The 27,744-nt window shown below is 37.6% G+C and overlaps 1 protein-coding gene across 1 annotated transcript in view; it reads right to left on the reverse strand.

Annotated features, from left to right (window-relative positions):
* Positions 1 to 641: 641 nt before the first annotated feature.
* The window catches only part of MTTP (microsomal triglyceride transfer protein), a 61,282-nt gene continuing 34,179 nt past the window's right edge, over positions 642 to 27,744 (reverse strand). Inside the window, exons 9-19 of the mRNA XM_079784627.1 lie at positions 26,875 to 27,032; positions 23,161 to 23,329; positions 22,254 to 22,361; positions 18,875 to 19,087; positions 16,719 to 16,930; positions 14,491 to 14,588; positions 14,264 to 14,385; positions 12,248 to 12,475; positions 7,190 to 7,314; positions 3,339 to 3,509; positions 642 to 1,887 (exon numbers count right to left, since the gene is read on the reverse strand). Of these exons, the coding sequence (XP_079640753.1) occupies positions 1,710 to 1,887; positions 3,339 to 3,509; positions 7,190 to 7,314; positions 12,248 to 12,475; positions 14,264 to 14,385; positions 14,491 to 14,588; positions 16,719 to 16,930; positions 18,875 to 19,087; positions 22,254 to 22,361; positions 23,161 to 23,329; positions 26,875 to 27,032 (1,782 nt within the window). The 3' untranslated portion in view covers positions 642 to 1,709. The remainder of the gene's footprint in view (positions 1,888 to 3,338; positions 3,510 to 7,189; positions 7,315 to 12,247; positions 12,476 to 14,263; positions 14,386 to 14,490; positions 14,589 to 16,718; positions 16,931 to 18,874; positions 19,088 to 22,253; positions 22,362 to 23,160; positions 23,330 to 26,874; positions 27,033 to 27,744) is intronic.

The raw sequence follows: 27,744 nt of genomic DNA on the forward strand, positions 1-27,744 counted from the left end.
GTCATGTTAGCGTACCGGTCCACAATGAGATTGTCCCTTTTTGATCCTCATTTTCTTCAATGATTTTTTTAGTGGACAATACAAATGCTTTTTTCAGGGTGTTTGCAAACATTTTTAAAAGATCATGCTTAAGAAATATTGCCTTCCTTCCTTTTCTGACAAAGTTAATCTAGCCTTTATTTTTTATTTTTTTTTTTCCTTTGAAAGGAGTGTAAGAGCACTGGTCCCTGAAGAGAGAGTAAACTGCTTTGCTATGGATGCGTCCTCCAAGGCCAATGTCACCACCAAGGACATATCACATCCCCTTAAGGTTTCGATTTCTTTCTTTCTTCTTTGTAACGTAACAGTAAGGGTGCTGGTCCAGGGCTTTATGAAAACTGGGCTTAAAGCTTGTTTTCAGCTTCACAGGTCCTTACACAGTTCTGGCTGCTATTATTTTCAGTGGCCCATTTTCCCAAAAGGCTCTGACCTCCTTTTGGAATCTCTGGCCTGTTCTATAGGGTTGCAAAGGCTACTTGTATATATGTCTGGGCTCAGAAATTGGCAAGAGCAGAGAGATATGGTGTTTAAAGTAACAGAAGACAAAAAGAATTCAATAGGATTTCCACATATTTATTTCATCACACATCATTTTAAATGTACAGCCAATAATAGACTAGATAAACTTCTGTGTGTGCGTGTGTGTGCATGCGTGTTTGTGTGTACTTAATAAACAAATGAACATCTGTTATCTGTTTTGGGTTTATTACTATAAACACACTTTTCATGAATAAATATTTAAAAATGTTTAACATGCCTCTTTTAATTTGAACAAATAAAAATCTTTCCTTGATTTCATATTTTAGAAGTCCAAATCCATCAGTACTAAATTCTCTCAGCCAACTCTGGCTTGTGTACAGATTGTAGTCACACAGAATAGAACTTTCACAACCAAACAGCTGAACAAAAGATAAAATGATGACTACATCAAGATGTCCCTTATAAAGGACAGTGCACCACATTATGGTCTCCAAGAGACATAGCACACAAAAAATCAAATGGTGTTTCTGAAATTAATATCTCTAATTCTTATGTGTGAAGTCCAATGTTTTTGTAGGGCGGAATGCAGAGGACTGACTATGCGGTCAGCAGAAAGATGAGATGGTATGTGAATGTCGTATGCCTTCTCCCTCAATGCTCAATAAAACTAACAACAGAAGAGATACTAGTAAATATCAATTCATGAATCTGGTTGAGAAAGTATTTAAAAAGTCTTGTTCCCTTGTTCCCTACTCCCTCCTCACACCTCCCACGAAAAAGGTCTGTTGTGTTTTTTTTCCTTGCATGAATATGTTTGGTAGAAACAATACATGTTTAAGATTCTATCAAGGGCTACATACACACTTAAAATTATTGAAACAAAATTGGGTTCTGAGTGTGTATGTATTTTTTAAATAAACAATAGTTTCTTTATAGGAAAGAACAATTCTCACTATATCAAATAGAATTTGCTAAAAGTATCACATTATTTTGGCTCAAAAAAAAATTGACACTGTTAGTATTCTGAATAGGCCCAAATTTGGTCATTTGAGGTTTTTCATAACTTTTTACAAAAATCTTAAATACAGGTAAATATGTAAACACTGTGCTCTCAGAGAGCAAGCACTTAGCCATGTCACGTGGTTTCCCTCCTGGGGAGATGAATTCAAGTGAAACATCACCCATCAGTTTCAAAACCAACCCCCACCGTTGGAAGCACTCTCCGGCTGAGGGGGAAACACCACCTTGCACATATTAGCATTCTCTTGGTGGAGAGGGAATTCAGATCCTGCCACCAGCCTTTCTTTTCTTTTCCGTAAGACGTATCCTCTGCCTGTGGACAGCCTTTCATACTTGGTCTCAAATTGCCTGCAGAACAACAACAATAGCAAAATCACACACATAGTAAAGTCACCTCATGCCCGTCAGAGCCATGCTCTGAGTGTACACTTGAAGCTTCTGTGTCAAAGCGATTTGAGAAAGGATCTGAGTGCCAAGGACGACCAGCTTCCATTCCTATGAATGGGGTGATGTTTTTCTTCCCCTTTCTTTTTATACAAACAGATACACTTCAAATGCCTGGACTATAGGAGTCTGCCAGACATTGTTCTGGAATGGAGGACTACATTCCTCTCAGCTCTTTGGTAAGCTTTGCAAGCCTTGCTATGCCCCCCTCTCCTCATTCCAGGAGCCCCACTTTGGGCTCAGTCCCCTTGTGAGGAAGGAGCAAGTTTAACTGGATTTAAGATGAGAATGCTGCCAGGGAAACATTCCCAAAGCTGTAGCCAAAGGGAAATGTGGAACCAAACCAGTTAGCCCGGTGCCTGGATCGGTGGTTATTGCATTTTGACCATTGGAAGGGTGATTTTTAAAAATGCATTAAATGGTGGTTTATTCTATACATATGTTAGTATTAACTAGCAACAGTTTAATATTCTGACTATAATCCACTATATTCTGTAAAAATATAACCAACTCATAATTATACTTATATCATTTATGCATATTTATATGGATTATGAAATGTCAAGAATATAAAGAAGGTGCTCAATTCTGGCTTACTTGTCAAAGAAGATGAGGAAGATATGGCTTGCTGTTTTAAGCAGACAAATTGCTTTCATGGTTAACAGTGTGTCAAGGAAACCTCTACAACTCACAGTATCACCTAGACCAAAGGTATTTTACTTGCACATGATAGTATTGTTATAAATATAGTCACATGATTCAAAGGACACAGTGTAAAAGCTCTAGAGTGGGAGAGGTGTTGGGAAATTTACATGGACAATTATATATTCAGTTTTTGAGACACTAAGAATTCTACTGAAAAATTTACAAACTCAAGCTTTAGCCAAAACTTAAACAAGGTTGAGTTGCTGTTGTATGGATTACCTAAAAACTGTGAATTCATTTGGGCTCTTTAACCATGGTAAACGATTTCATGTTTTGTTTTGAGCTCTCTGTCCAGGAGACAACTGTGAAGATATAGCTGATAGTAAATATGCATCCGGTATTTTTGCTGAAACTACATGGCAATTCTTGTGGTAAATCAGATCCCTTTGTTTCCTTGATAAATTGTTTCTAAATAGAATATGATACCTCCTGAATCAAAAGAACTGGTGATTATAGTTCCTTGGTATCCTAGAGACTGACTCAATTGTTAGCCTTATCAAGAATTCTGTTACTAATTTAAAGATAATTTGTTTCATGAATTTCTTTTTACCATTTTCTTTTAATTTCTGAAAGTGAATGTTGAAAACTGGGTGTGAGTTCCTGGTGAAGTGGGGCTGGCCCTGGAACATTCCCCAAGCACTGCTTCTTACCTGTATGGAGCCTCAGCCCTGTCCATCTGCAGGCAGACTAGGAACGGGTACTGAGAAAACTGCACGGTGGAGATAAACTCCATGCTGGCCTCCGTTTCTGCACTGATTTCCAGGCCAGCTTTCACAAAAGAGGAGTCCACAGTGATGTCACCAGCTATTACCACAGCCAACCTAAAGATTTGGGGCAGAAAAAACTATTAACATTACATTTAACTGAGCTGGACTAACAGCTATAATTTCCCAGGATCTAAACTCATGATGCCAATGACCATAAGGAAAGGGGCTAATATGTGACCTAAATGTGCTCAGAATTCTATTGGTAACCGGGGCCTGATTAGTCCCGGGGATTGCGCAGTGAAGATTTGCTCTTCCCCTAAACCAGTGATGGTGAACCTATGACATGCGTGTCAGCACTGACACGCGTAGCCATTTCTGATGACACGCGGCCGCTGAGGTGGCTACATGCCGAGGACAAAACATTTGCTGCTCCTGAGGATGAAACATTTGCGAAATAATGTTTTTTCCTCAAGGTGACACACTACCCGAGTTATGCTCAGTTTTTTGGCGAAGTTTGACACACCAAGCTCAAAAGGTTGCCCACCACTGCCCTAAACCCTCCCTCAGTCTTCAATTCTAGATGTGGGAATGAAATGTCTATCAGGTACTACTGTTTGGTATGGGCCTACCAAGGGCCAAGATGAAAATATTCCTGGAACCTGGTCTTCTCAGAAAGTCAGAAATACCAGAGTTATCTAAATTCAGCAAGAAGACAGCTAATCCTACCTAATAAAATAGTAATATGCAAATTGACCGCACCTTCGCTATGCCCAAGCCACACCCACCAGCCAAAGCCACACCCACCAGCCAATCAGGGTAAGTATGCAAATTACCCAACAAAGATGGTGGTTAATTTGCATACGCTGAGAGAGGGAGGAGTGAAGACTGAAGACAACTTAGAAGGAAGAGGGAGGAAAAGCGGAAAGCAAGGTGGCTGCCAGAGGGAAAGCCCGGGCGGGGCGGAGCGGGGCGGGACGGGGCGGGCGGCAGTGGCGAGTGGGTGCAGGCGCGGTGGCCGCAAAGCGGCGGCAGCGCACGCGGCCGCAACAGCCGCTTGCAGGATTTTCCTGCAAATGGGCTACTAGTGTTTATAATAATTTTCTTGCTCCCTTGGTTTCTCTGTTGGCGTCTAGGTAGCTATTTCAATTCCATTTTATTACTTTCCCCAAAGGGTCTCTAGAGAGCTAAGTCTATTTGAAAAAATATTGTGTCACAAAAAACCACTCCTATAGTGGGGCACAGTGGATGGCCCAGGAATGACAGATATGGTGGGTTCTCCAGCAATTGCTCACAGGACTAGATAGACAGATTGAATTGTCTAGGGAGAGTGGCTTGGATGAAAATGAAGAAGATAAACAACTCAGTAGAAGGCTTACCTCTAGGAACACTCTAATTTAATTGTAGACTTTCAGTAATATTGTGGGAAGTTACTCCTACAATTAAATCAGGGTTGTATGTCCAAGCTTTTTTGATAGAGGTACTCATTTTTGCTGTGCAACTTAAAGCTTATCACCTACTGTTGTCAGCATAAAAGTAGGTCAGAGATGTACCGTTAAATCCCTGAATACCTCACTGTACCTTCTAATATCTTAACACTCAACAAAGGCTTAAGAGGTATTTTTAAGTGAACAAATTAAAAATTGAGGATAGATTGGCTACAATGTGGATACTGATAGATTCTTAGGGATACAGTGTCCTTAAAAAATCCAGATTTTTTGTTGTTGTTGCTATTGTTGATTTCTTTCTACAAAAAAAAAAATTAAATTCAGTGTAATTTGGGGAAACTTCTACCTGAAAATACTTCAGAAAGAGGAAACAGATGACTGATTCAATGGGAAGCCCTGAATTATATTGCTGATCACTGTGATGATCACTCCATTTCTCATTCATTGGTTCGTTTTAGTAACACCGGGGGCCACAAATGTGCCAGTTTTTAATAGCTCTCAATTCCTTCATCCATAGTTCAAAATAAACCAAAATATTTAATTTTATCACTCTATCTCACTTATCCCACACCATAGTTTAAATATCCAAAAAGATAAAAATCGATTGCATTTAAATTTCCTTTTCTTTGATTTATAATAAACAGAATAATAATTTTTTTGATTATTACAATGGTTCAGGAACATTGTTTTGTGTTCAAAATGAAACATTTCACTTAATATGACAGGTAGATTAGGAAAACTAAAGGAAACGAGAACATTTTGTTTAGAAAAATGAATGCTAACAAAAAACTTAAGGACTGAATATTTAATATTTAGATTCTGCATAAAGGTGACCATTTTAAAATTTTTATCCACTGAAGACAGTAAAAGAGTAAAAACTTGAGATCCCAAATAGAGGGATAAGCTGAAAAAAAAAAGTTTGCTTCAGAGAAAAGTTTCCTAACAGCACTGTCAACTAGTGAGGTGGAATACCAAGAGAAGATGAACCTCTCATCCACTGGGCATGCTGTCTATGGATGTCTTTAAAAGTCAAAAGTCAAGATACTTGGCTGAGTTGTATTAGGTGCTGACCTACTCATAAGAAGCTATGGAAAGAATGACTTCCCATGGTTATTTCCTACTCTATGATTTAATTATTACAAATAGAAAGTATAGATTCTGATAAACAAATGGGACTACATCAAACTAAAAAGTTTTTGCACAGCAAAGGAAACCATCAACAAAATGAAAAGACAACCCATTGAATGAAAAAACACATCAATGACACATCTGATAAGGGGTTAATATCCAAAATTTATAAAGAACTTCTACAACTCAACACCAGAAAAACAAACAACCCAATTAAAAAATGGGCAAAGGACCTGAATAGATATTCCTCCAAAGAAGACATACAGGTGGCCAACAGGCATATGAAAAGATGGACTTGTATATGCATATAAGCATAACCAATGGACGCAAGACACTGGGGGGTGAGGGCATGTATGGGAATGGGGTGGGGGGGACAATGGGGAGATATGGACACATGTAATACCTTAATCAATAAAAAAATTTGAAAAAAATAACATTAAAAAAAAAAGAAAAGATGTTCAACATCACTAATCATCAGAGAGATGCAAATTAAAACCACAATGAGATATCACCTCACACCTGCCAGAATGGCTACCATCAATAAATCAACAAACAACAAGTGCTGGTGAGGATGTGGAGAAAAGGAAACCTTAGTGCCAAGATTTGGAAGCAGCCCAAATGTCCATCAGTAGATGAAAAGCTGTGGTACATTTGCAAAAGTGGAATATACTTGGCCATAAAAAAGATCTTACAACATGGATGGACCTGGAGAGCATTATGCTAAGTGAAATAAGTCAGTCAGAGAAGGACCAGTACCATACAACTTCACTCATATGTGGAAACTAACAAAATAGAAACAGACTCAGCTAGAGAACAGACTGACAGCTGTCAGAGGGGTTGCGGGGCTGGGTGAAAACGGTGAAGGGATTAAGCAAAAACGACAACAACAACAACAACTCATAGACACATTTTATAGTGTGGTTATTATTTGAGGGAAAGGGGTGAGGGGGAAGGTAGAAGAGGTTATAGGGGGACAAGTGGAGATGGAAGGAGACTTTAATTGAGATGGTGAACATACAATACAATATACAGATGATGTATTATAGAACTGTACTCCTGAAACCTACATAATTTTATTAACCAATGTCACACCAATAAATTCAATAACAAACAAACAAATAAATAAATAAATAGGAAGAAAAAAGAGTATAGATTTTGAAAAGTCAGAAGGTTAAACATTCCAAAACCTAATTTCTGAAGTTCTTTGCATAGAGTACTTACAGATTTTTCACTCGGGTTTTTGACTCACGATACCACAGACTAAACTCCATTGCACCTGAAATATCAATGGCTAGAGCACCCTGGATGTCTATATTGGCCTTCAGTCCAGATTGCAACTGAATCTCCTAGAAGAAAAAATATATAATAATAGTAGTAATAATCACCATTTAGCCAACCCCTTTGAAAAAGCACATTCAACCTCCTCCTGTAGATAATACCATTTGAGCTGCGTTAATGTTGGAATCTTTCTCTAGGCTCGGAAACACATTTTAGTTCTGCATTGGGAGAGGAAATGGTTTTCAAAGTGTGGTCCCCTGACAAATAATATTAGCATCCTGGAAACTTGTTAGAAACACAAATCTCATACCTACTGAATTAGAAACTCTGAGGGTGGGGTCCAGCAATCTATGTTGTAACAAGTCCTCAGGTGATTCTGATACATTCAAATTTGAGAACCACCAGATTAGGGAAAATGAAGGCATCTCTATCAGGAATCTAGCTGTGGCTTTGGAGTGGGGATGAGGGACTGGCTAGATGACCGCTAATGGTCCTTTACCACTTTTCTAGTTATATGCTGTATCAAATATAGACAACTGCATCCTGCTGGCAAATGGAAATTATGATGAAAACTGCCAGTACAATGTAGATGTTCCAGGAATTGCCTAATCCAGCTGGGAAAAGAAGGAGAGGCAATTGAACTAAGCCTTAATACCCTGCTCTTTGACATTTGAAATGACATCAAATTAATAGGTTGTGTCCAACATGAACTCAACAGCATATTCCAGAGGGACAATACTCGCTGACAAACATAGTCCCTTCTAAGCAATTTTATAGTTGTCTGAAATTCATTGTTTTGTGCTGTTTGTGCCAGCATTTAGCTTTTAAGTCTTGCAGTTTCAATGTATATTAGCCCTGGTGATGTTGGCTGAAAACATCTTCAGTTGGATTGGAATAAAATTGCCTGGGGACAGTGTTGGAAGTGATAATGGTTTTGGGGAAAGAGTTCAGTATCCTTAATTTTGATATTCCTTCAAAAATCTTAGGTTTATGGTAACTGGCAGCATGACCAACTTTATGTAATTGCCCTACTCAGATCAAACTGTGTTTTACCAACTATAAATGACACAACGTTGCTTTCTAGATAGGATTCTGTTGATCTCCTGGAATTATCTTCACTTTCCAAAAAATGTGGCAGGGAATGTCAGTCAAAGGACTTGGCTTACAACAAGGTATACTAAAAAAGTCCGATTGTGGCGTGAAGCTACCTTTAACTGAAAGACACTTGGACAAAAGAATGAGATTCTCAACATAGAGCTAAAGACACTAATATAAAGGAACACAAATTACCCTGATAAAACCACAATAATTATGTCCAAAGTTGAACCTAAGCCTATGAACTGCAGAACCATAATATCAGAATTCTGCATTTGCACTGTAATTGCGATTGTTCTTAAATGAGCCCTACTGTGTGCCCTGCCCCAGAAGTATTTCTTTCTTTGTATTTTGTTCTCACTTTGAAAAATTACAGTCTGTGATGTGGACTTTGGCTTTCCTACTGACCATACATTAGGTGGATGTCAAAACAAACCAAGTGTTTTGACACTCTTTACTTCACGAGAGGGATTAAGCCACATAGCGCAGTGGTTATACTTTTTCAGGGGTATAAAATGAATGGAACGGACAGTTTTTAAGCACCATCTGTGTCCTAAGAGCTCTACATTTGACATCTCATGCAATTCCCATACTAATCTTCCATGGTGACATTACATCTAAGGATTGAAAAGAAAAATCAGGCTTGGAGGCTACATGTGGAGCCAGAATGAGCACCCAGACTGCCTCTAGTTGGGGAGACTATTCCACTCCCATCCATGGCTATAACAAAATCCTAACTGTCTTTTGTCTCCTGGTGTTCAGGGAAGCGTGTTCTGAGAAACACTGCTAAAGTGTGAGAGCATAGGCTTATGCCCGTGTTTGACCCAGAGTGCATATTTATTTAAATTTTTGCCTATGAACTAGAGCCATCGTCGGCAAACTGCAGCTCGCGAGCCACATGCGGCTCTTTGGCCCCTTGAGTGTGGCTCTTCCACAAAATACCACGGCCTGGGCGAGTCTATTTTGAAGAAGTGGCGTTAGAAGAAGTTTAAATTTAAAAAATTTGGCTCTCAAAAGAAATTTCAATCGTTGTACTGTTGATAATGGGCTCTGTTGACTAATGAGTTTGCCGACCACTGAGCTAGAGGAACAAGATGCTGAAGCTTTGCGTTTGTAGCTAACATGACCCCTTGGGTCTTTTACTTTTGGTCCCAAAGGTGTTTCTTACAGCTCAAACACTGATACTTTCACAACTCATTCCACTGCTTCCATTCAGGAAAACATTCTTTGCTGACTAAAGAGGGTCCCCCCTATTATGCTGACTTTATCAGACATCCTTCTCTGAAGAGTAATCCAATGATCTGAAAACAGAGAGTGAGCACAGAGTAATTCCATCTGCCCTGGTGGCTATGACAGGCCACCCACTGCCAAAATTTCCTTCAGTGTCAGCACTTGACCTAATGTGGTATGTGCCTCTGAAGCTGGGATGACATTACTGGGTGCCTTGCAGAGCAGGGCGCCTCAAACAGCTTATTTGTATAATAACCCCAGATCTTCCAAATACTCCAATCTGAAATATACAAACATTGGGTTATGTTTAATAGCCTGGGGATGATCTTTCTCTTCTAATATGCCTTGGGTAGCCTCGCTTAATGAATAAAAAAACCTAATAAAATAATCTAGATCAGGAGTCAGTGAACTATGGACTGTAGGCAAATCTGGCCCACTGGCTGTTTTTATAAATAAAAGATTTTGAAACACTGCCACACTTACTTGTTACTATGTCACTATTGGCTAGCTTCACTCTACAATGTCAGAGCTGAGGAGTTGCAATAGAGACCACGTGTCCACAAAGCCAAAAATATATACTTTCTGCCCTTTTCATAAAAGTTTGACAACCTTGATCTAGATTACTATTGATGTTTACATCCAGTTTTATACCTGGATTCATACCATTAGGCACTGTTGATGAGTAACTGAGCACATACAGATGGTGCTGAACTATTATTATTCCTGTGTCTTAAAATATAAATTACATCCTCAGCACTCTTATGCCTTCTTCAGAGGATGAATCTCCCCAGAGGTAATACTGCAAAGGAAATATACAGTGTACAGATCTAACATAATAAGAGAATTGTTTTCACATGTGTGACCTTGAGGATTAAGGGATATGAGAGGCACTGCTGGTTGTCTTTCTTTTCACTCATATGAACAGAAACACAGTCTTGTACACAGTGCTATTCATCCATTTAGAAACTATATTTATCAGCTTCTCTTGCAGCTAGAAACATCCACATGACATACTTTTGGTCAATAACCAAAGGTCTTCCTTTCATAGATACTTAGTTTTTATAGGAGTGGATAGGGCTTCCAGGAAAGTTTCTGAAAAAGAGTCAGACTTACTGCCCCTTCCTCCTTCTTGGATTGAGGTAATAGTGCCGGCAAGGCAGCAGCCATCTGATGATCATGGGGTGACAAGCATGAGGTTAAAAGTCACAAGAAAAATGGCTGAGCTGAGGGGAAAAGAGCCTGGATATTGTAAAAACTTAGGATTTCTATAGCAACACATTACTTACTGGATGACTACTTCCAAATATTTGTTACATGATAAAAATCAAACTATTTGATTATACTACCCTAATTTTTTTGTATATACAGCTATCCTAAGTGCTATGAGGAATAATAAAGATTGGACATTAATATTTAGTTTTAACCTATGATGTTTTGAAGGGGTTTTAGTAAAATCTGATATTTAAGGTCTCTCCCACATCTTAAAATCTATGATTTCATAACCAGAACCCAACAAATCAGAATCCTCAAATTATCTGGCAAACAACAAAGGTGGTAAAAACTCTGGACTATCTGTTTCAAATGCCTTACTTCACTAGTAGGAAATCTTGGCTTAAAGCTATTAAGAACCTGCCCAAGAGCATACAGAAAGTAATGAGTAGGGGCAAAATTCAAATCTACTCATGAATTTACTAAACCACAAAAGCAAACTTTCCAACAAATCTTATAGTCTGTAGATTTTAATCCAATCTCCTCATATATCACTAATATCATAAGTATGAATTAGAGTACAAAGTGATCACTTTAGGGATTTCCTCTAGGATCCTTATTTAATAAATATTCCTTTTTTATATTGGTATGCTAAGTAAGACAGGAAATAAGTCAAGCCATTAAAAAATTTTTTTAAGCATGAAACATTTGAACTCAAAGGTTATTCAGATTAACCCTCTTCTGTTTCCCAGAAAATCCATTGAGGCAGACCACTCCCATCCATAGCATCTTGGTCACCTAAATCTTACTGCACAGAAGATAGCATCATCGTAACTTATCACAGAAAAACTTGGGGGTGGGAAAAATTGAAAATTATTCTGAAGAATACAGTTCAAGTGAATGAAAGTTCTCTTATTTCTACTAATAAATGGTTAAATCTTATATGATTCTGTGAACATGAGAGTTTGGGGCAAAAAGTCTACATGTGGTTGGTGTCAGTGATTGGTTGTTCCTCTACTAATATTTCAGGGTCAAAATGATGCACTACATGGCTCTTTATAATCACTGTCATGATAAATGTCATTAGTAACTTGTGAAGCCATGTGGTTTAGCTCCTTGCTTTAGAATAACTATCTAAGCCTTCATGTCCAGGAAAGCCAAGTGAACAGAGATAAAGCCTGTCTGCTCTGTTTTATCTTACACCATTTCCTCCATCATTTCTTGTTTATGTTAGAATTAGTATTTTATTTTTTTCATTTGTACTGAGATATAATTGACATTATACTATACTCATATTATATTGAGTATTTTTTCTTTTGCGGCAATAATACCAAGAGACTGAATGCTTAGAAAGTGAGTTCCAAGATGCATGGAACTTTGTCTTGTATCCTCAAAGCATAGAACACATTTAAAATATACCTGGTACATTTTAGGAATTCAATAAAATTTGTGGAATGAATTAATTACCTGGGAATGATCTATCAACAGAACAAGTGCTTTCACCACACTGACAGGGTCGCTAGATGCTGACAGCATTTTGGACATCAAATCACTGTATCCGTTGAAAAAAGTGACAGGTCTGAGTTGCACATCAAAGAGAATGACTGACAGGCCAGCATAGGAGTCAAGGTTCTCCTCCCCCTCATCAGGAGTGGCAGCAATTAAGGTCTCCAGTCCTTGGGCTTCAATGACCACCTATGGAAAAATAGACATCACATTACACAACATGACATAACATAAGCTCCATGCCTGTTCTGTAAGTGATGGTGAGCTACAGCTAGAACTTTCCCAGGGGTTAATAAATCAAAAATCTGCAGCAGCTAGGCAAAAACAACTTTATGCCTAAATATAAGGTGAATTAGTTTTCTTTTTCATTGTTGTTAATCCTCACCTGAAGATATTTTTCCATTGATTTTTAGAGAGTGGAAGAGAGGGGGAGAGACAGAAATATCGATGTGAGAGACATACATCGATTGGTTGCCCTCCACATGCCTGACCAGGGCTGGGGATCAAGCCTGCAATCATGGTATGTGCTCTTGACCGCAATTGAACCCAGGACCCTTCATTCCACAGGCCATCACTCTATCCATTGAGCTAAACTGGCTAGGGCTAGTTAGTTTTCTTCATTTAATCCTCACAATCAACCATTGGGATACATGTTATTTTATCCATTTTGTAGATGAGACCAAAAAAAGCTCAAATGCCGAGGCAGGATTCAAACCCCTCTGCCTAACTACATAGGCCACAAGCTTTCCATTTTATAGTGTCATCCCATAAACCCTTAGTCTCTCCAGAACTGTCATACAGATTGTCTCAGCTATTGTGTAGAACCCCTAAAAGGAAGTGGAGAGGTGTTGGGACAGTCACCCTAAGGCTGCTTCTAAGATGGGAGGGTATGGAGCTCTCTAAACCATGACTCACACCTTTCGGGTCTAACCTTTTCTCTCTAGCTCAAAGGAAGCACGATGAACACCACGAGGGGCTCACATCCTGATCTCTATTAGACATAGGAACCCTACATATGCTCTGTCCTCCCTACCCAGTCCCTTGCTACTGGGTACTTGGCATTTCAGAGTGCATATCAGAAAACAGATGGTGATCCCTCAGGACAGAAGAGCATACTGTTCTGTCTAGAGTTCTACCAAAGGGTATAGTGAGTTTATATAGCACTGGATCATTTTTAAACTTAAATGAATTTATTTAGAAGGTTACAATTTGATATGAATGAAAACTAAAAAGAAAGCATATTTCAAAATTAGAAAGCCTTTACCAAATTTTAGATAAAACGAAAGGATGGAAGTCAGCCAGCTATCAAACGCCTACACTTTATTCCTTTCTCTCCTAGCAGTATTGAAAAAAACATAGATTGACTCTTTAGAGAGCCATATTGTGTTATGAAAGTTTTTAAAAATATATTTTATTGATTTCAGAGAGGAAGGAAGAGGGAAAGATAGAAACATCAATAATTAGAACCATTGATTGGCTGCATCCTGCACTCCCCACACTGGGGATCAAGCCCACAACCTGGGCGTGTGCTCTGACTGGGAATCAAACCATGACCTCCTGGTTCATAGGTCCACGCTCAACCACTGAGCAACACCAGCCAGGCTGTTATGAAAGTTTTTATTATGGGTAATGAATCTCTTCATAGAAAAATACCGAGAGAAAGAAAATATATTCTAGAATGAAATATCTGAAGCTCCAAGAAATATATCTGTGAATAGAAATGTTTTTTAAAACACATGTGAGAAATACTGGCATGAAATCTATACATATTTAGATTTCAAGTTCATATTTAAAACTCTCTCTGGGACTATAACCCATACAGCCTATTACAGATGATGAAATCATGGGTGACATATGGCAGCAGCCACCATTAACTTACACATTCTATAATGTTACCATCAGTATATAACTTATTTTACTCCACGCTAATTTTTTTTTACATACTTTACCGAGCAAAATTAATGGAAAATGAGTTACCTGGCTACCATGAAGATGAGACTTCCCAATGTACTGAAAGATGTTCAGGTTACTTCTCCTTAGGATGCCAGAACCAGAGTAAAGAATGTCAAGACTGTAAGTGGATGCCGAATGGGGACTACCTAATGGCCAAAAAAGATAAGAAAGCCAACCCTGTAATTTAATAATAGTTCCAGCAAACCCACGCTGGGGAGGGGCGTGGAGGGAGGACCCTTTAGGTTACATACGTCCTATGTAGCCAGTATAGGCAGAAGAAGATCCACTCTTGGCGAAACGGTCATAATTATGAGCAACCATCTCCTTCAGAACTCGACGGATCATTTTGCTGCAACACATAAAAGGAAAAGCTGCACATTCATTGTAATGGCTGATTCCCAAGTCAGATTTGGAAAAAACCCAAGTCCTTGGTGGAAAAAACAAGGGCTGAAATTTCCTCACGTTTCTCCAGGACCGGGTGGTGCCAGCTGGAGTGCCAGCACCCGGGTCAGGGCTTTCCCCTTCATTCCTCAGCAAGATGAGGACACAGCTGTGAGCCAGTTGGAGCTGGCTGATGGACACACCTCAGCAGTGGACAACACAAATTCTTTGAGTCACTTTGGTTCCACTGTTAAACAGCATACTTGAAAAGAAAGCTGTCCCAAACTGGAGAGGTTGCCAATTTTTCCTTAAACATTTTCCTACACCCTCTAATGTTATCACTGGCTAATTATATGTACATAATAGTAAACTTCCAGGAATTTCTTTCATGTTCATGTACTTTTCAATGAAAAAAAAAATCTCAGCCACATCCATATATAAACCATTGTCTCCTCAAACGTAAGTCTCGAACCTTACCCCATGTCTCTAACTTGTCTACTTATCTAATTAGTGTGGAGATCTTTCCATTCCTGACTGCTTAACACTAATCATATCAGTAATTATAAAATTATAACAATGCAGAATGGAATCAACTAAAGCGATCTGGACCTAGATCTGAGGTAGAACATTACTGAGAGGAGAGAATGGTTACCTTATCATCTTTTGCCCCCAATATCACTAGGTTCTAAGATTTCAGCCTGGAGAAGAAAAGGTGAGGACGATCATGACAGCTTTCCTCAAATATTCAAAGGGCCTGCGTGTGGATAAATTATTAGGACTGTTCCTTATGGCTCCGGGGGGTAAAACCAGGGCCAATACTAAGATTTCAGTTACATAAAAAAGCAATGGTGAGTCTCTGAACAATGACAACAGTTCCCTCCATGGAAATGACCCTCCTGCCCCTTGAGAGGTGCAGGCAATGTCTGGACACCCCCTGCCAGGAGCCTAGGCCCCCACACTGGAAACACCAAGCAAGATAGCCTTTAATGTTCCTTCCAACTCCAGTGGTTTTGGTTCTGAGAATCTCACCAGCAGTGTTTGCCATGCCTCCTCACCGGTCCCCACTGCTTCCTCTTTATTGCCTCTGAACCACTAGGTTCAGGAGACAAGGGCAGCAAGTCCACCAGGATCTTCTCCATGATTCTCACAGAGGAAACCCAGCAATAGAAGATGCCAGGTCCTTGACTAGTAATTCATGGCTACAAATGGGCTCCGCTTCTTTCCTCCGTCCTCACGCCCCTTTTTCCTTATGTTTCCTGCTCTTTTCTCTCCTCTACTCACTCCCCGTTTCTTTTCCTTCATCCTTCTTAGTTCTTGTTTTTCCTTCAATCTGTTGCTGCCTTTTCATTTGTTTCCATTTCTCCTTATTTTCCTCCCTCCCATTGTCTGTTTTCCTTTTCAACTGGTAATGCTCAGATTTGATTGTTCCTGCGGGGAGTGCTCTGCATGTAACTCAGGGGAAATGGGAATTCCTTTTCTGGCCTTTGTTTGGGGAAGAGGTGTAGAGAGTTTCAGGGAAGCCGCTTTGAAGAGGGTTATCGGTGAATTAAGAAGAGACTTGGGTACCAGCAGGAAGATGAATCCAGTAAGAGTAACCGGGAGCAACAAAGTCTGTTGGTCCCATTCTTCATCCCTTGAGTGGTCCTTAAACCGCTGGCCATGTCTAAGGTTTTAAATTTAAATGGTAAATTCTTTTGACCTGTGATATGAGGCTTCAAAGATTTCTAACATGTGGAAAGTTAAGATGACAGACCATTTTGTGAGAACTTCACATCCTTTTGTAGTACTATTTGTAAAATAGAATCCTATTAAAAATATAGCTGGATTCTAGAACATGACTCACATTTGGTCACATATGTTTATCGGACTGAGCAGGAGACCTAGAGTAAAAACCATACCTGGAGTTCTAAATCATAGTGCTAAAGTGAAGTTGCTTTATTTGGTCCACTAAATGGTTCTCTTATGGGAAATTTGGCAAACTCTTTCACTGTGTAACAGAACCCAGCATAGTGACCACACCAATATTATTATCCACATGTGTACCACACAAATATACAGCTAAGCCTGAAAAAGCAGAGACAGGTGCACCATATCATACCTTGCAGGCATTTCAAAACGTAGGATGTCTTGAACAGTGGAAAGCATGTATTTATTCATTTCTTTGGGAAGCTCCCCAATAGAGAGCAGGATGTTTTTTACTTCCATGTAGGATGGATTGTTATTTAAAATGATAGCAGCTGCGGTGGTGCGCACGGTCTTTTCATGAACTTTGCGATTCTGATGGTAAATCCTGTTCAAAGTCTTCCTCACCTGTTCATAAGATGTTCAGATTTATTAGTGCATATCTAGGCTTTCAAAATTGACATTGTAGCAGACATAGTTAGTGCTCTCTAAATACACATTCCTACATTTCCCGGGTTCCTTTGCTATTAGGTAGGGGCCATAGTCCTGCTAATGGATGGATCGTAAACAGAATCACTTTGGATAGCTTCTAGGCTGAGGCACTTAAGAGCTGGTACGCCATCTCCGTCTCCTTGTTTCACTAATGTAGTGAACTTCGGGCCACAATTTCCTTTACCTACATTAGACATAGCATGAATGAGAAATACATTTTTGATAAGCTGAGATTTATTTTGAGAGAGAGAGAGAGAAAGAAAGAGAGAGAGAGATAGATTGGCTGCCTACTGCACAAGCTCCGATCAGGAATTGAACCTGCAACCTGGGTATGTTCCCTGATTGAACCCGCCACCTTCTGGTGTATAAGACGACACTCCAATCAACTGAGCCACTGGCCAGGGCAAGCTGAGATTTCGAGGCTCATTTGTAATTATAGCATATCTTGATGTTACCTAACTAATATAGAAATTTTTTTTAAAAATACTACCACCATGTGGCAATGGGGCTCTGGGGAGAGATGGCTACATGAACCGATATTTCCTTACAATGAAGTACCTCAGAATCTTCCTTTCTCCTTTTAAAAAACTACACTGTAATAATCTTTCTTTTTAGAGCAATTTTAGGTTCATAGCAAACTTAAGCTGAAAGTCCAGATAGTTCCTATATACCCTTGCTCCTCATCCCTCCCCCATCCCACAAACCTCTCCCTCTATTCTATACCTTAGTGGTCATTTGTTGCATTTGATGAACCTATATTGACACATCATTATCACTGAAAGTCCATTGGTTACATTAGGGGAATTAAAAAACAAAAACATTAACACCAAAGAAAATTTGCCAATATATTTGCATTCTGTAGCAACAAATAATTCTTCTGGTTACAAGCACTGCCTAATCTTACACTGTGTGTGGTGTTCTGTACTAGGCATTTATAAATATTTCTTTCAATGTCTTTTACTATCTCTCCCACATGTTGGCCTTGTTCTTGGGCATATAGGAGTTAAGTGACTCACTTAAGCATAAACAACTAGGAATGGACAAAGCCAGATTTTAGATGTGGGTCTGTATGTCTCAAAAGACCCTGACCTTAACCATCACTTTTTTGGGGGGAAAAAGTGACACAAAACCAATGGAAAGATGTTTACCTGAAAATTGGAAACATTGTTCTCCACAAGCAGTTCAGCTTGGGGTTTACAAACATTCTCTGCCTTAATAAAAGTTTAATTTAGATAGCTGCCTTAAAATGTAGCTGTAGACACCAATACTTAAGGTAAGATATTTCAGTGTCAAAAAAAATTTAATAGCATCTTAAAATTTATAGAAATAAAGATATTTCTGAAAATACTTTCTTCTTCTTTTTATAATACTCACTTGAGGACATGCTTTTTTTTAAAAAATCAATTTCCAGAGAGAAAGGGAGAGAGGGAGAGAGACAGAGAGAGAGAAACATCAATGTGAGAGAGAAACATAGATCAGTTGCCTCCCATATGTGCCCCAATCAGGGATTGAACCCACAACCTAGGTATGTGCCCTGACTGGGAATTGAACCCACACTTTTTGGAGCAAGGAGATGACACTCCCACCAACTGATATGCGGTCAGGGCAATACTTTGTTTCTTAAAGTAAAAGAATATGCTTTAATGTTTATGCTTCAGGATAGAGGACATTTTTCTATTCAAAAGGTGAGGCTGCTTCAGCATAGCCTTAAATCCAATTTAAGAGGTATTTCTAAACAGGAAGGAGAAATTGGTAGTTTGGGGGGAAAATAGGATGACTTCAAAGGCATCTGCCTTTGACTCATATTTAGACATGCCCTTTTCCTTTTGTGACTTTTGCCAATATTCTTGGAGACTTTACCTCATCCGTTATGAAAGGGACATCGTATCTCTGGATACTGGTGGTAGCCAGGTGGCTGATGGGCCCTTCTCCTGTCTCTGCATACTTGAGGAGGAGCGGGATGCCTTCTGGGAGCAGGGCATTCTTCAGAGCCAGCAGGTACATCATGATGTCCTCTTTTTTCTCTGCTTTTTCCAGTCCTCCCAGGATTAATTTCTTGGCTTCTACCACTCCCTAAGAAATCACATATTATCTCAGACATATGCATAGCCATACATTAAACAAGGCTTGGGCATGACTGGCTTCACTCTTAGGCCCAAGAAAACAACTTGAGTTTTAGAAAATTTTGCACTGGTTTCATGACTGAGGCGCACAGTGAAAATGAACAAGTAAAGCTTGACACAGGAGCTGTGGTTTCTCTACATGTACTCGTTGACATATTTTTAGGAAGCAATGAGTATGATAGTGGACATATTAACTTTTGAACACATTCTGAATGTACAAAGTCATTTAAGAAATTCCCTTGATTAATTATTCATAAAACTGCCCACTCACTGAATTTCTGAAGCAACAATTAGGTGGTGTCTAAGTGGTAACAGTTTTCTTACGTAAAAACTTTGGTGAAAATATTTACTACTTGACCATAGGTCTTTTTCTAAATGTTTAAAAAGTGCTTGTTTCCACTTTATTTCATATTTTACTAATGCTGCCATACAGTTAAAAATATTTCTTGAGTGCCTCCTATTTGGCATGTACTTTGCTAGGTACTTTTTAAAATATGTTCTTTAAGCAGAAAATTCCTTTTTTCCTGGCCTAGAAATATAGGAATTGAGTACAAGTTAATAATTTAATGGAAAACCAAAGTAGGGAAATCTGGGTTTATCTTTGCTACTATGTATGTTTTAGGGCTTCAGTTTCACCATTAAAATAAAGATTCCTAAGACCTAACCATCTATAGGATTTGTAAACTCTGAAATTAGGCTGCAGGCACACTCAAAAACAAACACACATGCACAAACCAGGGTGGGGGCAGGAGGTGAGGGGTTAGAGGAGACATAAAAGGTCTCTGACTGAAGGGAAGATACTATACTTTACTTTCCCTAACTATGCCGATTATCAATGCCAACTATCAGACTGATAAAAACACATTCAAAAGTTTGATAACATACTTTGTTATTGGGGTTATGGGGAAAGAGGTATTCTCATACATTGCTGCTGGAAGCATAAAATGGTATGACTCTTATAGAGGATAATTTGGCAAAAGCTAACAAATCTGCATTTTGATACTGAAGCTACAGTTCCAACAATAAGAAAAAGAAATGCACCTAAGATTATTCATTTTAGCATTATTTGTAATAACAAAAGAGTGGAAACCACCTAATGACGACCCATAAGAGACGCTGCGTAAACTGTGCTACATCAACACAATGGAGTGCTAGGCAGTTGTAAAAAGAAAGAGGAAGCTCTCTCTAAACCAGCACAGGGTGATTTTCAGGACATACTTTTCAGTGAAAAAAAATAAGGTACGAGAAAGTATATACAGAGCGCTATATTTGTGCAAGAAAAAGGAACTAAGGATGTGCGTGTACAGCGGCTTACTGTTGCACAGAGAAACACAGGAAGAAGAAACCAAAAACTAATGATGCTACTTATGTAGAGAAGCCGGTGGGAATGGGTGGAAGAGAATGAGACATATATATTTTGTGCTCCAGCTCCACCGAATTTCTCACTGTTCCCAAGTATACCAGGCACATTTTGACTTTGGGCCATTTCATACGCAGCTGTATTTCTCCTATAATGTCCGTTATTCTATACTATCATCTCTTCACCTACAGAGCTCCTCTTGACTAAGCTCAAATATGACTTCTTTGGTGAAACCTTCCCCAGCAGCCCAAACAGAATAGTTAGATACATCTTCTGTATTCTTAGAGCACTCTTTTTATATTTCAATATTATTGTATTTATCTGTTTGTGTTTGATAAACAAACTAGTTATTTGAAGATAGTAGAACATTTTGTGTCTTTATATTAAGGGACCAGCATCATACCTAGCACAGAGTAAATGCTCATCAAATACTGCTGGATGGATGTTTTTATATGTGAGTTTTGTCTTTAGACAAGGTATTTGATATATTATTGCTGAAGTATACAATCTACTCAAATAATTGTGGATATATTATAAGAAGTCACAGTTCTTTAATTCATAAAAATTATATAAATTTGATTTCTGTCAGATCTTAATAAGATACTCAAACATTTTCAATACCATTTTTCTGTGATCTTTTTTATACTTACTTACATTCTAGTTATGAGTTGTCTCTTTTGGAACTATTTTGTTTTAAGAACGTTCTCTTTCTATTGTTTTTATAGCAAGTACTCAGTAAGCAAAATAGTATGGTGATATCTTTTGAAGATAGAGGAAAAATGCTGACTGGAAGCTAACTAATCTAATAAATGTAGACAGAAAAAAAGACTATGTTTTTATGTATTCAGCATCTTTAATCTATTTACACTATAGAAAGATGGGCTATATTGGAAGTTTATGGAACCCCCTAGAAGTTTATGGAAATTATATTCCTAGATTGCAAACTCCCCTTTGCAGTTATTCTTAACATTGGTCTGTGAACCCCCCTAGAAGTTTATGGATTGGATTCCTGGTTCAGTATTATTAGTTTTTGCTTTCTTCTTCCTGTGTTTCTCTGGGCAACAGTAAGCCGCTGTACACACACATCCTTATTTCCTTTTTCTTGCACAAATATAGCGCTTTGTATATTCTTTCTCGTACCTTATTTTTTCCATACTTAGCTATGCTTACAAAGTGAGTGTTTTATTTTAATGAGAAAGACATTAAAATTGATAGTCTACTCAGGCAAGTGGAGAAGCTTTGAGAAAATGAAATTAAAAATAAAATATAAAATCCGCAGTAAGTACAGGTAAATAATTTCCACCATCAAAACTCAAAGGCACAAACCACAATTACTATAGGTGAAGTCTGCTCTAGCAAGGAGCCCTAGAGTCTAATATTTTTCTAATAACTAGAACTGAACCCTACATATTGTTCAAAACTGAGTACATAGCGGGCACTTAATAAAAACATATTGATGGGGGATTAATAAATGATTCACTTTTTAGCAAGTATTTATTGAACATTATCTGAGTACTAAATACCATTTTAAGCAACTGGTGTTGAAAAAAAGAAAGACCCAGTTCTGCATGGAACTTACATTTCAGTGGGAGACAATAAACATAATAAATAACTGAATTGTAAAGTGTGTCAGAGGGCAATAATTGCTATGCAGATAGAGAAAGTAGAGTAGGGTAGAGGGGGTTAGGAGTAGCGGTGGCGGGCAGCACGTGAGTGTTAAATAGGGTGGTCTGGAGCTACCTAGGTTCACACTTACTTTGAGTTTGCAGCCATCGCTCTGACACAGCTTCCTGACGAGGGCCCCGATGACGATCATAACACTTTCTCTGATGTCATTGCTCGCAAAGGAACCTTTGAACTTACTCTATTAGCCAAAAAGGGATAAAATAAGTTATCAAACTGTTGAAACATTTCCAAGGGATATTTTTTAGTTAAGAAGTAAAGTAACCAGTGCTTGAGGAAATTACGTTCCTAGATTGCAAACTCCCCTTTCCAGATAGTCTTAACGTTGGTCTATGAACCCCCTAGAAGTTTATGGATTGGATTCCTGGTTCAGTGAACAAACCAACAAAAAAAGGCCTGTAAAATTTCATGCATGGGTGTAAAGGAGCTTCATTACTTTTATCAGATTCTTAAATGGGCCCATTTTTCCAACAGAGTATGAACTGTTCGATTAGATCATAAGTGGGTAAATGTACTTAAGAAAAAAAAATCTTGGACCCAAGAGTAGTCTAGCTCTTATTTTCAATGTGCATTGTTTAATATCAGAAGACTGGTATCTCTTCAACCTACTATGTATTAAATACCTTGGATATCTTTGAAGTCAAAACAAATATTTTAAAATAAATTTTTGAATTAACCAAGACTTCTCCCCTCTTAAATTTTGTCCTAGATCATCTTATACGATAGGTAAACACAGTCCTTAAATTTCTATAAAGTATACTTTGTTATTTAGAGGAATTGCAAAGAAGACACTATGAAATAATTTACTATAGAGTTAATAATTAATGAATACAAAATAGTTCAGTAGAATTTTAATATGAATAATCAGAAGGCTCTTGTTCTGCTTCATTCTGATGCACACAACTTTTAATTACTGCTTCGATTGCTGAGAGCTTTCTAGTGGTGAGAGCCTTCACTTTCCCAGTGTCCCTCTGACTTACAATGAGGGCTCTCAGGAGTTCTTCGTCAGGATGGGAGGCAAATGCACAGGCATAGAGAAACCTCTCCTGAAGGATAACATTGCTGTCACTTTTGAAATCCAAAAAGTCCAAAATCGCATCTAATGAGTCTGGGGTCTGTGCCGAGGTGACAGCATCCACCAGCTGTGGTCTATAAAATAAAAGGTGTCGTTACGGATGTCAATGTTTAGGGGGCTTACAGACCTGTTTAAAATCGTTACCATTTACAGATTCTCCATTGGTTTGAATTTCCTAAAGAAGTGAACATTTTTTAATTTGTTTTTTGGTGGGGTTTTTTTGCAATTCTTTCTATTTTTGCATTTTTAAAATGTTTTATTTTAAAGAAAATCAATTTTAAATATAATGTTACATGCAATAAATATTAATATTTCAAGAAAAATGATTTTAAGTATAATAATGTTACATGTAATAAACATTAATATTTTAAGAAAAACTATTTTAAATATAACAATACATGCAATAAACATTAACATTTCAAGAAAAACAATTTTAAAAATAATAATACTATATGCAATAAAAATTAATATTTCAAGAAAAAGATATTTTAAATATAATATTACCAAAACTGTACTAACATAGTATAATATCACAAAAGTTGTAGGCAATATTAAAAATCTGCAAATAACTGGATTACTTCGATTATATTCTAAAATATTTTTTCTCTGGCTCTATTTTGGTTCATCAGTTTATGTTGTTCATTATATTCCACAAACGAGTGAGATCATGTGATATCTATCTCTCTGACTGGCTTATTTTGCTTAGCATAATGCTGAACACAAGAATAACTATATCAAAAAGACCACCCACATTTTATTTTAAACCTCTCTTTTAACTGCCCTCTCTCTCTCATTCGATGTATGCTCAGAAAATACAAACAAACCATTTTAGTATTTTAATCTAAGCCAAATATAATTTGGAGATTTCTAAATAAAAAGTATATAAATAAAATTATAAATTTGTTTCAAATTCTTTTCTATACGAGTAATACAAAAAATCCCCCCAAATTGATTATTTCTCTAATTAGCTTTGTAAATATACTCATTTCCCAATTGTCTAATTTAACTAGGGTAGTATTATTTAACAGAAAGCTGGGAGAGTCTTTTAACTTTAATTTATATACAAGGGAGAAAGCTTTCCTCACTTTTTACAGAATAAAAAGCCCCATGATATAGTTCAGCCATATGACTATGTGTGAGTAGAACAAAAGTCCTATGAGAAAGTTCTAGTACGTTTTCCACCATCAAGAATCTGGTTTGCTGAGTCTGGGATGATAAAATTTCAGAAGCTTGTCATACTAATGAACATAGTATGTGTGTAAATATTTTATTCCACATGCATATAAACACACCATATATGGTTCACTGTTTTATATTTTAAAAAAAGACTTACTTGTACTATGTAATTTTGAACCCAACAAAAACCCAGTGAATGAAATAGAGACTGAGAGATACTTCTCAAGTGTCTATTATACAAGCACTGCACTAGAAATTTTAGGTATGTAACTTCTCTTTGCTTTAATTTCTTCATCTGTAACACAGGGCTAAAAACAGTAGTCACTTTAGGATTGTTGAGAGGATTAAATTACATCACCTACGTAAAACATTTAGAATAATGCTTGGCACATTATAAATGCTATATAAATACATGCTCTTACTAATATGATTGCCTCACTGAACATCTCTGTCCATTCAATACTAAAATCCCCCCTCATAGTTAAGGAAACAGACTCAGAGATATCAAGTCATTTGTTCAAGGTCCAACAGCTGATAAAAGTATAGTTCGTCCTGGAACTCAGGTTTTCCTGACTCTGGAGTTCAGGGGGAAAAAATGAAATTCTCTTCTTCTTGGGTAATTGAGACCTTCGAACGCAGTGTCTACTACTGCTTTCTCTGTGTGTGTAACTTGGCCAATTTCCACTTTTGATTATGTTAATGGCTAGTTTTAATTATACCACTGTTTTCCAAAGTGATTTCCATGCAACACCAGTCCTATAAAATGCTTTAAGAAAAGGTATTTTCAAGGTCATGTGAGCTTAGGAAATGTTTAAGGAAACTTACACCTAAACTTATCAGATTAAAGATGTTACAAATGTCTGCAGCAAAGAGAACTATTTGACTTGGTTTCACCCAGTATTATTCAACTCAGTTGCTCACAGTATCCTCTCCTCTTGGCAAATGAGGATTACAAGATCCATACAATAGACACTTTGGGAAATGGTACATTCTACCACCCTGCCTTTCACCATCTTACAAGAAATTATTCTTTGTATTTTACAGATGTTGAAAATGAGGCTCAGAGAGCCTAAATGTAAATGACTTGCTTGAGGATTATACACTGCTGGAAGTCTAATTTAAAACCAGGTCTTCAGATTGCAGTTCAACCTCATGCCTTTCTACTATCTATCCTATGCTACATGTGTGTTACATATGGTATGGTATGATATTGTGTAAATAAGCTGATTCAGAAAATACATTATGAAGTCATCCAAATTATTGTTGCCTTAAGATTTTTATGATACAAATAAGGTTAAAGTTTAGTTTAATCCCTATTATAAATTAGAGCTAATTTTGTACTTTCCTTGTTAGCATTTTTATCTTTGATCTAAAGAAAAATCATCCTGCCAATATATTTTAAAGTTCTATAATGAAAACAGAGTCTGAAAAATCTATGATTTTGTACCTCTTTTAACTTCTGCTTTAAAAATTTACTTTTGAAGAGAGCCACCAACTTGTGTGGTTAGTTATATGAAATTCCTATAAATTTTTTTAATGTCCTCAAGGCAAGTAAATAACATAGACATTCAAGAATAAACAGACTTCTCAGGAAAAAAAACTAAACGCTCTTCTTCTTGGGTAATTAAGTCCTTTGAACTCAGTGGCTACTACTGCTCTGTGTGTGTGTAACATGGCCAATTTCCACTTTTGATTATGTTAATGGCTAGTTTTCAATGTTTGTCAAATTAGTTGAGCCATATTCTATATCATCAATTAGGACAATTAGTATCATATAGCTGAATTTGTATTTACAGAAAAATTTACTTATCTGCCAAAAATGCTCATATTTATAGACCAAGTAAATTTGAGAATTAAGTCAACTCTATCAATTATGCATGTGAAATTAATAACTCTTGCATCAAATATCCAATATATGTACATATTTCTTTTGTTTAGATTCTTTTAGCTATTTACCTCAGTTCTCACTATTCCATATAAAACATGGCTCTGATTGGGCTGATCACTGGATTTTAAATAAAAGCACATTTTTCTGTGGAAAAATTCATACTTTTTTGTTTTTAGAACGAACTCTGAAATCTTTTCAAGTGTCAATGAATAGCTCCCAGAACAAAATTTCAGAAACAGTGAGGCGGCATGGGTTGCATGGTGTTATGATAAAGTCCTTCCCTATATCTTTGTACCTGATTTACTCAGACACACTAAAAAAAAAAAAAAAGTCCATTCTGAGTCATTGCTGAAAACTTGTTATTGCATTTCTGGTTAAGTCAGCATTAGGTGACTGCATTGTGTCATAACTGTTGGAAGAAAATGCAAAACAACAAAATAATTGATTTGGAGGTGGGGCCGTTGGTTAAAAAGAAGTGTTTCCTGCTTAATAAAAAGAAAACAACCCAGAATTGCTTTCCTACAGACAACCTCACACAGTGTTCCAGGAACTTACAGAATGTCCTTGTTTTCAGTCTTTAGGATCTGGAGGATCTCTTCTTTCTTCGCAGTCCTGAGGTGCTGAATAAAGGCCAGGAAGTTTCTGACGGATTCTGCCTTGGAGAGGCTGTCAGGCTGTAGGTGTTTTCTGATGGACTGCCAGTGCTCCGAGAGCTGCAAGACAGGGTTGTAGGCTCATCCCCCATTCATAATTTAGAACATCCACATTTACAAGAGATGTCCTCCCCAGAAATAAATTTTTCCTTGTATCTGACAAGCAGAAGAGCAATTGGTATCTTGCCTCAATATACCTGATTACCCACTGCCCACTCCTGTAACCCTCAGAGGCAAGTAGAGGGGCCTGCTAACCTTGTATATGATACTTCTGTAGGAGGACTGTTTTTGTCTATTAGCAGTTAGCTCAAAGGACCTTGGGCTTCCAGGCATATAGGTCATTCCATTGTTATAACCAGGGAATTATATCTGAGGCCAGGCTTTGACTTCCATAGTGCAACTGTGCAGAATTTTCATTAACAACAGAATATGTTGGAGGGCAAAACATTTAGAACTGTGAAGGTTTCTTATATACTGGGACCTCACTGAAAATCCATTGTTTTATAATAATTTGAGCTCTCTATTCTCTCTTTATTTTATTGTTTGCATGAAATGCTATGTTTTAATATTGCTAAGGTCTGGGCTGTGTTCATTACTCATATCTATGGTAAGTACAACAATATTTACATAAAGGTAATTCTCACATACACTATTATTGTGCTACTGTGGTTTTAAGAATAGTATATAGTTCTATTTAATGATATCATGTGACTTTGAAATAGGCTAAAGAACTTATTTTTCATAGTTTACCACTTTCCCCTTAGTTGTAAAG

Source organism: Cnephaeus nilssonii (assembly GCF_951640355.1).
Source record: "Cnephaeus nilssonii genome assembly, chromosome: 1".
Taxonomy (NCBI): Eukaryota; Metazoa; Chordata; class Mammalia; order Chiroptera; family Vespertilionidae; genus Cnephaeus; species Cnephaeus nilssonii.